Raw genomic sequence first — 13,534 nt, 5'->3', positions numbered from 1 at the left:
TTTTGTAAGTATTTTGGTGGCTATCTTTGAGCCAAAATTATAGTGAACTCACACATCCTTGGAGGCGGATCTAAGTTGGGAGGTATTCTCCTCTGTGAGGAGATTAATATCATGTGATGTAATCACTGATCTAAAACATCAAAACTATTAAAGAGTGAATGCAAAATTGACTTTTAAATAGTTTTTGCAACTATTTTGGGTGGCTAACTTTGAGTCAAAATTAAAGTGGACTCACACATCCTTTGAAGCGTATCCAAGTTAGGATGAATTCTTCTCCATGAAGAGTTAGCATAATATGATGTGACCACTCTACTAAAACGGTAAAATTATTAAAAAGTGATTGAGAAACCGACTCCTAAAATGCCTGTTGAACATAGTTTAAATTAGTGATGAGTTTATACATAACTCGACAATTGGGTTGAGCCCCAAGGGGCACTCCACTTTAGTGGAAGGGAAAGACGTAACCAATGGACCTTCCACCGCAAATGTCTGTGTTTTGCCTCACTGAGTTGAGGTAAGCTGGACTTGGTTGGCGTGGGCACGAGTGCGCGTGCCAGTGGGTTGGGCGAAGTCCTTCTAGTATTAACTTAATATTTTTTATTTAATTTGTGCATTTCTATTTGGCTTGTCCAAAACACAATGGAACAATAGTCGGTTTGCTATTGCACATTTTTTGAATAAGTGCAAGTGTGTCTACAAATAAGATTTCTTTATCTCAATTTAGTAATTAAAAAAAAAAAGTTTTAATAGGTTTTTTTAAGAATTTTTTTTTGGTACAGTCATTTTTAAAGAGGAAGGAATAATTTTATTCGCTTTGCATGGAAATTGTTGCGCTTCTTTTGTGTGTTGTTAATCATTGTATTATAAGAGGCAAACATTCATATATAAGTCTCAAAAGCACCAGTAAAGATAATGTGAGAGGTGAAATCTGTTTCAAGGAATTAGTGTCAAACACTAATCTTGATTAAATTAATCTGCATTGATCATTCTGCATTCATCTGGTTTGTAAGTATATTTAATTATTCACACACATATATATATATATATATATACACACACACGTGCATTAGACAAATATTGTTTTGCTTGTTCTTGTTCACGTAATTACAACAGTTATTATTTTGTGCAATATTTCCAACTTTTAGCTCAAGACTCCTCTCCTCCTCTTGCAGGTAGCAACGTTATTGCTAAGCGAGGGTTTTGCATCATCAATATGCATGTCAAACGTCAACGCCATTGTTTGCTTCTAAGAAAAGGCAACGAGTGGAATAATATTAATAATACATAGCTTAATGTTGGGTATATTATTGAATGCCAAAAATGACCTATTATCTACAATTTTAGGTACAATTCAAATCCAATATATTATATAATAACTATTATCGGAGTTATATATGTCTCAATAATTTTAACAGTACTGAATAGACCTATCGCTATGCCATATCTTCTATTATAGATTCTTAGGACTCCTTTGTCTTTCAATCAAACGCAATAAGACACAAATCATATCTGGATGATACAGAAAAGTACGTCAAATTAAAGGAAAACCATATATAATACATATATATATATATATATATATATATATATATATATAAATGAATACAATTACTCCCAAGTCCCAACATAGATCGAGGGACTAGAGGACAATAAATTTACAATTTAAGGGGTGAGGGGAAGGAAGAGGAATATGTGGTCCTAGGATCTTGTCTTGTGTACTTCATTATCTTTGTCTTCCTTTCTGTTCATGTGAGCTTACATAATAACGCCAAAATAACTTACATTAAGCCGTCGGAAAATCCAAGAACTCAATCACGTCGTCTCTTCTTGATTTTTTTTTTTTTTTGTATGTCCACCACGAAAGGCTATGGCTGAGACTGAAGGAAGGGTCTGTTTTTATCGTTTAATCATGCATGGGCTCTTTGTCTTTTATTAACTATATGAAAGCGTAGTGTCGGACTCTGATTGGTAAGCCTTTTGGAAAATCAACGAAGGGGAAGGCAAAAGCTTGATCCATATCGGCTAATTCCCAGTGGTAGTTGAGGACTAGATGGTGGATGAAAACTGCCATTTCTAGTTTTGCTAATTCTGATCCGGTGCAGAGTCGCGGTCCGCCCCCAAATGGCAAGAAGTTATTACTACTTGTCATGCTAGGGCAACCAGATGATGAAGATCCCTGCGTCGCATTTTTCTGCTCAATATCACAAGGACGGAAATGAACCATAGGAAAATGTTAAAGCTACTATCAATTTTATTACACAATATTTACGAATAAATTTAATAATGTATGAGATTTGTGAACTTCAATAGCATAACAAATGAATGTTTGAACAATTTTTATCATAATATTTAAACAATAATCTTAGTTCATAAAAGATGAGTCTAACGTTTATTGATAAGTTTAGAAATACAATATTATTTTACGACTCCAAACATGATTTGTTTCTATTAAAGAATAATAAATATGGTATTGGTGATAGATTGTATTATCTAAGTGAAATGAAGTTATTTCAATCACTACATGCCATGTCAACATAAATAGGAGACTGATTATCAAAGAGAGAAAGAAAAAAGAAAAACATGAATAGATCTTTCTAGCAACGACTCTGACAAAGATTAATAACTTTAAATCTCTACCACTATGTTTCATGGTCCTTTTCAGACAAATTTTCTTAATTGTCTCTTTCTTCTATGTCCTAAATTTTCCTGGTGAGATCACGCTATACGAGAGAGTTTCTGTTTAAGTTTGAACCCAATAGTTATATCTACTATTCACTTTCTTTATTGTATCACAATACAGTACTCCACTAGCTAGACACTTGTGCCTACGCTCACAAGGAGGGTACACGGGTTACACAGGAACCTGCTGATAGGAACTAGTTGATAAAAAACCGAACGACACAAGTTCAGGACACTATTGATCAAAGACTCGTTCGAGATAGGGTTCAACTTACGAATTACGATTACAGAATAGATAGGTACCAAATTTACTTCCGCATATCCAATATACTAAACAAGAGGCTGTCTTTTTCCCTCAAGAGTTGACACTTAACACTATAAAACAAAAGCTTTGTTACTCTCTACTCTCTAGATTGAAAAGATGATACTAATTGAGGAAAATATATATGGATATTCACGTGGCAAGTTATACTTGGTTCAAATATAGAAAAATGCCTTTCTAACTATTACAATAAAAGAAAAGAGAGAAAAATGCTAAAAAGTTTATAGTAATTCTAACACCATTCTCAAAAAATTGTGGTATTCTATAAATGAAGATGAGATTAACAACTTTGAGAATAATAATTTACCAGACTCATCTTATGGGCATTTCATCATTGTCGCACTATATATATAAAAATAATTAATATTATCCTTATTAATTTGCAGAGTTCCATGCTCTTCTCCATCTTTAATTAGCTTTTATGCTTTAGAAAGTAAGGGCTCGTTTAGTTCTATTTTCATGATTACTAATTTAGAAGATATCAATTTGATATACTATAAAAATAAATTGCTTTTAAAAAAATAATGAACATTTTTTTTCCTTCAATTCATTACAAAATGACTTAAAATGAATATTTACATATACTTATAGCCATTTAAATTGTATAGATAACATAATAAATCATTTAAACAAAATGCACGTGAATGATAATTTAAACTGTCACATAATAGATCAAAGAAAAATAACCACATAATGGATTGAAAAATATTTCTCTACTCATTTGAACCATTGCATAATAGTTTTTTGAAAACACATTCACTTATGTGATTTACCAAACTACATGGTTCTATTTTTTTTAATTTTTTATTTACCAAACAAACTCTAAAATATCTTCGACCAAGTTTTCTCTTTATCCCTTTATCTTTTTTAGAATTTGGTTAGGACCAGTTTGTGAAATGGCCCACAGGGAAAAAGCACTCATGCACGTGCATGTGAGAACCCCACATCCACATGGGCTTTAATCATGTCAAACCCCAGGGCCCCCCCACACGCACGCAGACCAGAGAGAGATAGAGAGAGATGATCACAACTTGTGAGGCCAGTGGCCGTACAGTGTGAAACTTTGGTTCATTGATCATGACAGTTCATCAGGAAAGAAATCCGTGAGATCGTAGCATGCCTTTGTAACTATCTTAATGCCTTATCCTAAATGCAGACAGATATGAACGGCTTTTATAGAATGTTACAATACCCTTTTCTTCTCCTATTCTATTATATTATTCTTCTACTCATAACGGTACTAGAGTCTATTTGGTTTGGTTTTATTCTCCTTCATCATTCAATAATGAGAAGATTTTAGGGAAATGTTATTCGTTAAGGATGAATTGACAACATGACTAAAAATACTACTTAAATGATAAGAGGAATTCAAAAAGTTAACTTTATTAACTCTACCTCTTATAGTTGAAAGTTAATTCTATTAGCTCTACCCTATAAAGTTGGTCGAAAGTTAACTCTATTGACTTTACCCTATAAAGTTGGTCGAAAGTAAACACCATTAGCTCTATTTAAGTGCCTATTAACCTTTTCCTATTCATGGAATTGATGAACTTTGAATTTACTCTCTTTTTTAATGTTAATGTGTAAGTATTTAATGAACTTTATCTGTTGGAATTTGACCAAATAATATAATAGACATAACCGTAATGAAGTTTACAACAGTTAAGGAGCAGTGTTGGATTCTCTGTTATCATTGTCAAGCTAACCAAAATAACAAAACAGGAAACAAAACTAAATCTACTTAATTAATTTTGACAGCAATCCACCATCCTCAGACATTAATAAATTGGCAGAGAATCAAATTATCAAAAGTGGGTCTACAACCAATCATCCAATTCTTGCCAGTGAGAGCCACAGCAATAAACCAATGAAAGTGCCTGGGGGACCTCTGCTTAATCAAAACCTATTCAGCTTTTGTTTCCCTCTATTCTATTTTAATAATTTTTTTTTACCAAATTATAATAGTAGTAATAAAAAAATGATGTTCATTATGGAAGGCATGCTGTCAAAGGCTCTCAGTAGTCAGTACTGACCTGCCATCTCCATGGATCGAATTGTTGAGGCTGGGGAAAAAGTGAAGGATCCAAATGCACGGCTGATATCACCGGAAGCACTTTCCATCCACATGGAATGTCATAACCTTTCAAACAGAATGATAAAAACAATTTTTAAAACTCAAAAAAAAAAAAAAATGGAAAAAAAATTCAAACCGGGTCAGATTCCGGCAATCATTCATTGAAAACACTAATTTTATGTGACTTTGTCCTACCTCTATAACGAACATCTTTTAATGCCTTTCTGTGGAGAAACCTCACTACGTTACCAAGCCTCAGTGTCTCACTAATAACCTTCACGAGACACACCCAAAAAAAAAAAAAAAAAAAACAATTTAATAGATAATTTTATTTGTAAGTTCCAATAATTTTAGTACAATATTATTTAAATACTTCTGAGAAAGCTTACACATTGTGTGAATTCCATTTTCTTGTAGTCTTCCCAATTCAATTCAATTTCTCCTAATTGCTTCTTGGCACTTGCAATTTCTTGGTGCTCTTCCTGAATTCACACACAAAAAAAGACTTTAAAAATGATACCATAAAACTTAAAAAAGAAATGCCTCCAAGAAGTTATATACTTACTCTTAGTTGTTGAATAGCATTAGGACAACCTTGCAAGAAGTATATAGCTAAAGCTATGGCTACTGATGAAGTTTCATGGCCAGCAAAGAGTAAACTCAGAATCAAGTCAAGAATTTGTTCAGTGGAAAGATTAGAATGCTTCAAGACCCATCCAAGAAGATCATCATCATCCAAAGTTTCTCTCCCCTCCCTCATTTTCTCTATTCTATCTTCCATTTTGTGCTCAATAAACTTCAGAATAGTTGATCGAGACTGTGAAGCAGGCAGAGTATATATCAAACAAGAAGAAGCTAGTGAAAAAACCAAGACTTTGTATTAAATTAAACATTCAGAATTATAGTCCAATGGGCTAAAATTAACAATTACCTGTAAGGCCCTTCTATATGCAGTCCCAGGAAAATTCAAAGGAGCAGACACCACTCCTTTCATAAAGGTAACATATTCTTTCTTAAGCTGCTCAGTCTCAGGAACTCCAGGATCCATGCTCATGATATGTTTTGCCATTAAATTGAAGGTAAACTGCAATTCTTGTTAATAAGCTAAGATGATCCAATTAATAAATTTGTCTTTTTGAATACAACAACATACTACTTTTACATTTTTTTTTTTTACCTTCTTGGCTTCATCTTGTGCTGAAAATACAGAATTCTCTTTCCAGGAGCTGAGTACAAGCAAGGTATGCTTCTCCACCTCTCTCAATAGATGGGTTCTAAGCCTGGCGTGGCTCAAGAAGTTGAGAGAGATACTCCTCATGTCTCTATGCATGTCTCCAACTAATACCAACATAGACCATTTTCCTAGAATTCCACCTATGCTTCTAGGATAGCTGCACTCAAATAATCTTCCTTCGTTTTGTAAGATGAATCTATTTAGCCCAGCATCTGCCGAAACTATTGTTGGCTCTCCAAACAAGTTAGACTTAAAAATTTTTCCATACCTGCAGAATGAGTAAGAGTTTTAGCTTTTTAAGTGCTATATTTTATATAGAACAGAACATGGGACTTCGGTTTGAAGTCTTTGTTTTGTTGATGTGTGTGATTTTACCTTGATATGTGTTGCTCCATGAAGTTTCCAATTGAAGTAGCAGAGTAAGGCTTAAGATAGCCAATAGTTTCACCAAGAAAAGGCCAGCCCGTGTTGCCTGGTGGGAGATTGAGTCTGCTTTTCTTTCGTTTGACGAGAATGAAGATCAGAAGTAGAGCTAGGATGGACGGAAGAGAACAAACAATTAGCTTTGAGTCAGGCATGGGGACTGACTCACTCAATCTCTGTGTGTGTGAGTGTGCTTGTGTGGAATTTGCTTAGCTGATTCTAAGCAATTTGAATCAGATATCTCTGCTTCTTATGAAGTTCTACGTTCGCTGAAACTGGACTTTCTTTTCATTCAGGAGTTTTAAAAGTCACTCAGGCAGGTGTTTTTTTTTAATGCAACCAAACTTCATGAAAGCTTTGAAGCCAATAGGCTGCTTTTATAAGCTTCTCTTCTGTCTTTAAGCGATATTAGCGGAAAGGAGCATGGAAATTGGCTTTACACTTGGAAACGCTACTCTCTAAAAATATTATGCATTTGTTTAATCTTAGAATTTGTTTTGCTCATGATTCATGAGTAACTTTTCCATAGCCACAGTTTGATCTAACTTTTTGCTAATATAATCGTATATTTTGTGATAGCACGACATGCAAAAAGTAGTAGAAGTAATAAGTTCTTCAAAAAAAAAAAAAGGCAGTAGAAGTAATAGAGGTATCCTATTAGTTTTATTTATGTGATTGCATTTCTGCTTTGGTAAACAACGATCAACATCATATATTATGGATGGTGAAGTCATGAGTGATTGCATAACATAATGCTGTCTTGGTAATTATTATGAAATATAATTCACCGTGCGCAAGCACTTCAATAAGGATGGATTTGGGCTATGATTCCCTGTCGAAATTGACTGAACATATCTCATTTCTACGCAACAGTTATGAGATAGTGAAAGCCTTGATATTAACTTGTCGTGAGTATAGTTAATTATATGGATTTTATGTGAACATAAAATTATGTGGTTTGGCTGTAGGCATACTGTTAAAATTTATCTCTAATTGAAATAAAAGAAGATCAATTTTATTGATCCGAATGGAACACCAATTACAAGGCTCTGTTACTTATATGCTAAAATAGAGCATGAAAAGTTGCAAAACTAACTAAGGGTGAGTTTGGTTCAGCTTTTTGTAAAAGTGCATAATAAAAAAGTGGAGTTTTCAAAAAATGCATAATGAAAAAGTGCATTTTCAAAAAGTTGAGTGTTTAGTAAAAACTGTTAAAAAGTGTTTTTTGAAAAAATTAAGTGTTTGGCTAACACTTATAAAAGTGGCAGTTTGAGGGATAAATTACCAAAAAGGATAATGTATATATAAGGGAGTTTATTTCATACTTTTTTTTTTATTTTTATTTATTTTTTTATGTGAGTTTGTTTCATACTTAAATCAACTACTTCATCATACTTGAATCAATTTTTCTCTTTCTAAAAAAATTATTTTTTTCTCACCAATATTAGCTAATAATAACCTACCACTTAAGATTTATTGTGAAAGTATTGTGAAAATATTGTGATAAAAATTGATACTGATTTTAATTTTAACATACTATTAAAATTATTTTTTACACTTTCTAAAAAAATTATTTTTTTCTCACCAATATTAGCTAATAATAACCTATCCCTTAAAATTTATTGTGAAAGAATTGTGAAAATATTGTGATAACATTTCCTTCTTCTTTTTTCCTTTTTTTTTTCCCCTCTTTTTTTATCCTCCACACACAGCATTTCTTTCTTCTTCTTTTTTCCTTTTTTTCCCTCTTTTTTCCTCCTCCACACACGTACCCTTACTCTTTTCTTTTTTATCCTTCTTTCCTCCTTTTTTTTCCCTGCCATTCCTCCAAACTCCAGAACGTTCCAGAGCTCTCCTTCTTCCTCTCTCTCTCTTTCTCTCTCTCTCTCTTTTTTTTTTTCTCCCTTTTCTCTTAGCACTTCGTCTGTTGGTTCTTGGCGAAATCGATAGCATCCTTGGTTCTGGTGACATAGAATCCATTGGAGTGCGCGACGAAGATGAGGCGGTGGAGTTTGGAGATGGCGAGTGGCTGAGAGGGAAGGGCTTGGAGATCGAAAATGGAGTCGAAGTCGGAGGGTTTGATTGGGAGGGGTTCGTTGATTTGATCGAAGTAGAAGTCGGTGTTGTTGACGCATTTGCCTTCAATTTCGTCTAGTAATTCTATCATTTTGCTATATTCTGATGTTTTTTTGTTTTGCATTTTGAGGAATCCTAATTTGCAAGGGATTGATTTTTTTTTTCCTTAACTGATTTGGGAATTTGTTATAGATTTTTTTGTGTTTGGATTTGGAAATTTGTTGGGAGAGCAGAGAGATGAGATGAGAGGAATAAGGGATAGGCGTGAGAACTGTGGACTTTTTATCAAGGGTAATTTGGTAATTGAAGGAAGAGCCCAATGGATAGTTCATAAACGCGCATGGACTTTTTGTTTATGGACCTCCAGAGCTCCATAACGCAAAAGCTCGTTCTCAGCCTTGGCCCAAAACGCAACTTTTTTCAAAAAGTTGCGTTTTAGCTGAACCAAATGCGTTTCCAGCTCCAGCTTTCTTCAAAACGTGCGTTTCAGCTTCTAAAAGCTGAAACAAACAGGCACTAACAGGAGCGTTCACAAAAACACCCCCACAGCAATGTTGCTAAACTTAAAATATTTTACCAACTTTCTACAATGAGAACATTTACAGCAAAACATCTAAAAAATTTAGCTTTTAGCAAGTTAAAACATTACTTTATCTATTTTAACACTCCACTTTATAATACACCCAACAACAAATGTTTTATTTTAACATTCAACACATTAAAATAATATATCCAACACAATAAACAACAATCACAACAATTAACACATTAAAATACTATTTTTTTAACAACTCACATTAATTTTTTTTTTTTTTTGAGTTCAAGCTAAAGTGAGCTACTATCTCTAGCAGCTCACTATAGCTCAAAATTAAATTTTTTTGAATATAACTTCTTTGTTGTAGAAACAATTTTAGAAAATTGGTTGCTAAATTGACTTTTTAGTCAATTTAGCAACTTCATTGGGGATGCTCTGAGCTGTTAGTAGCAGCAGCTTACTGTAGCAAGTGCTACAAATACTAAATTATTTTCTCTTTCTTCTCTCATTATTAAATTAGTCTCTCTCTCTCTCTCTCTCTCTCTCTCTCTCTCTCTCTCCATGTGTAGTGTTTATTATATTTATTTTATGAGTCATATTAACGGATGTTCTTAGGACAATGGTTAATAATCCATTTTAGAAAAATGTTTTGATACTACTTTTATGGGAAATAGAAAAAGTTGTTAAAATATTAATTGTTTTTTTCTTCTTTTCCCATAAAAACTTTCTTAAAATAGTTTGTTAACAATTGCCCTAAGGGCATCCATTAATATTTCTCTTATTTTATTTGTTTGTTTATATTCTTTTAATGTGTTGTTTGTTAAAATAAAACCTTTGATGATGGGTGTATTGTAATTTTTTTTATAGTAAATAGTAATACTTATTAGAAAACACACGAAAATAGTAATATTAGTGTTTTAAACCGGGTTTATAATACATTAGATAATTAGAGTACAACTACAAAATGACCTAACTTTTGTAGTTGTAAATTGGGGTTATAAATAGATCTTTTTTTTCTTTTCTTTTTTTACACAACCAATGTGAGATAAATATTCCTATCTAATTTTTTTTAGTAAACAATGTTTCAAACCGGGTTTATAATACATTACATAACAAGAGTACAATTACAAAATGGCCTAACTTTGTAGTTGTAGACTGAGGTTATAAACAACAGACACTAAACACACACAACCAATGTGAGAAAATATCCCAATTTTTTTTTTGAGTAAACAGTAATACTTATTAAAACACATCCCTATTTAAACAATAATACGTATTGTAAAATGAGTTGTTAAAATAGATAAAGTAGATTTTTGAGTTGCTAAAAACTATATTTTTTGACACAACAATAACAAATCAGTGAAGGTCGTGTGTAAGCCACTTAAGTATGCATGTGCCGCTCACTCGACTCAATTAATGGATGTTTTGTAGCCTCAATGTTTTGAAGAGGGCCGCTAGGTGTAGCTCGAGTTTAGCCTTCATGAGACGACATGTTGAGTACAACATGTCCTAATAAGCGACTTTTGGTCTGTATCTCCTTAATTTTGACTTGCGTTTTAACATTTCCCACCAAGATGACAAGCGCGGTAAAAACCTCCTCATCTTGTTGCAGAGGATATCATATGTTTATTAATAAGCCCATCTTATTTTTACATGTGAGTCTTAAAAACATAGGAGGCTAGAGCTTTAGTAAACACATCTACAACTTGATGACAGCTAAAGTTCCGAATGATAACCTAGCCTTATCAAAAGTTAGGTCACAATCAATTTCTATATGCTTCTTACACTCGTACCCATTTAAAGATTTTCAAATATCAGGGCCTACAGCCCAATCTGCATCACAAAAAGCCTTAGGATTCGGTGTGGAGGTACATAGGAGAATAGACCTTAGCTTGGAGCCCCTTTAATATACTGTTGTTGATACCGTATTTTGTCTAGTTTTGAATAGCATGCCGGAACACAAGTTTAAGCCCTAAAAAGCCAAAATTGTGTCTTTAAACATTAAAAAAAAATATGGAATTACATGAAATTTTTTTTTTCTATTTAACCCAATCAGATGTTGGATAAAACACTTTGGTAGTCCCCAAGAGTTCAAAATCCCAAATTTGCTATTTTGGGCTAAGTTTGACCAACATTGACTAACCCTAACTAAGACTAGTAAAAATGTTGAACAAAGATATGATCGTCCGATTGAGATAAAATTTTTCCCATCTTAAATATCATAAAACTCCCTTTAAAATGACATTTTATGGGCCAAAATTGGAGTTAAAATGGATGAAATATCATCAAAACATCAAAACCTTGATTAAAAATACTACTGCATTATTTTTCAAGTTAAAAGACTATTTTGGGGGCAATTTCGTACAATCAATTGTACAAATCCAGCAACAAAAAGTGCAAATGGCTTAGACCACATTAATTTATGATGGATTAGCTACTCTACAAAAAAAAAGGGCTTAACGATATTGTGAGAGGCCGCCAAAGGTGCCTTTCAAAAAAGAGAGATTTTCTAAGTGCTTTTTAGGGCACCTCTCTTTTTGGGTAAGTAGTGTGGAGTCGCCACTTATTTTTTATACAAAAAAATAAGAAAAACTAAATACAAAAATACATGACTGAATTGTTTCCTTTCATTGATTGAATAAAAAAATACATGTTTGAAAAATTGAAAATTACATGACTTTGGGACCTAATTACAAACTACCAAATAATTACATGGCTTTTTGTCATAGTTAAAATCTACCCAAAATAAAACAAGATAAGGCTAGATCTACCTATCCAAAAGACCTAAATTCGGAGGCTAGGTTAGGGAATGGGAATGTGTTAGGCACTCATTTCGCCCAGACAGAGTCTAGTCTTCTAGATTCTTGTGAACAATGTACCCCTTTTATGCATGCTATGAATAACATGTTGTACATATGAACAAAACTAAATCACAAAAGTTTATTTATGAATGCATCCTCTTCTTTGTTAAAAAAAAATTCAGATCTGTTTTAGTGATAAAAAAAAAATGATTTTGGTTTAGAAAAAATCAGATCTGTTTTTGAGGACTTAGAAAAAATGGTTTTGGTTTTGTAAAAGATCAGATTTGTTTTTGTGATAAAAAAAATTGTGTATAAAAAAAAATTAAATCTGTTTTTGTATGTTCAAAAAATATGAAAAATATATATTTTTTTTGAGAAGAGAATTCCATTCATGAAATAAATTCATGCTACATGTATTAAATAAAACAAACACAACAAACACAATCATGCATGATCTTTTTCTTTATTTCAAAATCCGCATATGTTAAAAAAAATCAGATCTGTATCTAATAAAGGTACTAATCAGTTTGTATTTTTTAAAAAACTTCAGATCTACATCTAAGGAAGATGCGAATCAGTTTGTATTTTTTTAAAAACTTCAGATTTGCATCTAAGGAAGATGCGGATTAGTTTTTAATTTGAGGAAAATTTAGATCTACCTCTAGAGAAGATGTAGATCTGTTTTTGCTTTGAGAAAAATTCAGATCTACCTCTAGGGAAGATGTAGATCCATTTTTGCTTTGAGAAAAATTCAAATCTACATCTAAGGAGATGTAGATCTGTTTTTGTTTTGAGAAAAATTCAGATCTACATCTACATCTAAGGAAGATGTAGATCTGTTTTTGTTTTGAGAAAAATTCAGATCTACATCTAAGGAAGATGTAGATCCGTTTTTGTTTTAAGAAAAATTCAGATCTACATCTAAGGAAGACGTAGATCCGTTTTTGTTTTGAAGAAAAAAAAAATTGTTAACATGCAGATTTTTGAAAATAAGAAAGAGATCACAACAATAATAAAAGAATTAAGAACATGCTTTGACAAAATAAATCAACAATATGTTATGGATACTTGAAACAACTAAACTAAAAAAAGTAAACAAACATATATCATCACAAGAAGAGAAGCATTGAGAAAAGAAAAGGGTAATCAGAAACAACCTCTTGCATGGAGCACTTCTTCTTCTTGAGAGGATGTTTTAGGGTTCAAAGAATTTATTCAATTATCTTTGAAACCTAAAAACCCTAGTTTAAGAGAGAATACCAGAAAAGAGGGGTGAGAAATTTGAGAGTGTGAAAAGATGTCTCTTCTAGAATGTCCAATAATGTGCTGAATTTTGGGATCTAGTCCTTATTTATAGAGACTGGAATGCTTAAAAAGAAAAGCAACCACG

General features: G+C 32.5%; 1 protein-coding gene across 1 annotated transcript; it reads right to left on the bottom strand.

Annotated features, from left to right (window-relative positions):
- Window positions 1-1,788: 1,788 nt before the first annotated feature.
- LOC115994961 (cytochrome P450 90B1) lies at window positions 1,789-6,887 on the bottom strand. Its single transcript, XM_031119320.1, has 8 exons — window positions 6,685-6,887; window positions 6,253-6,577; window positions 6,007-6,159; window positions 5,641-5,892; window positions 5,465-5,557; window positions 5,271-5,349; window positions 5,035-5,141; window positions 1,789-2,191 (listed from the first exon to the last, which is right to left on the bottom strand). The coding sequence occupies exons 1-8, from the start codon at window positions 6,885-6,887 to the stop codon at window positions 1,937-1,939; spliced, it is 1,467 nt and encodes a 488-aa protein (XP_030975180.1). The 3' UTR covers window positions 1,789-1,936.
- Window positions 6,888-13,534: the final 6,647 nt, after the last annotated feature.

This window comes from Quercus lobata, chromosome 6 (assembly GCF_001633185.2).
Source record: "Quercus lobata isolate SW786 chromosome 6, ValleyOak3.0 Primary Assembly, whole genome shotgun sequence".
Lineage (NCBI taxonomy): Eukaryota > Viridiplantae > Streptophyta > Magnoliopsida > Fagales > Fagaceae > Quercus > Quercus lobata.
Note: the sequence above shows the minus strand (reverse complement) of the source record. Positions and strands in the feature narration are given on the sequence as shown.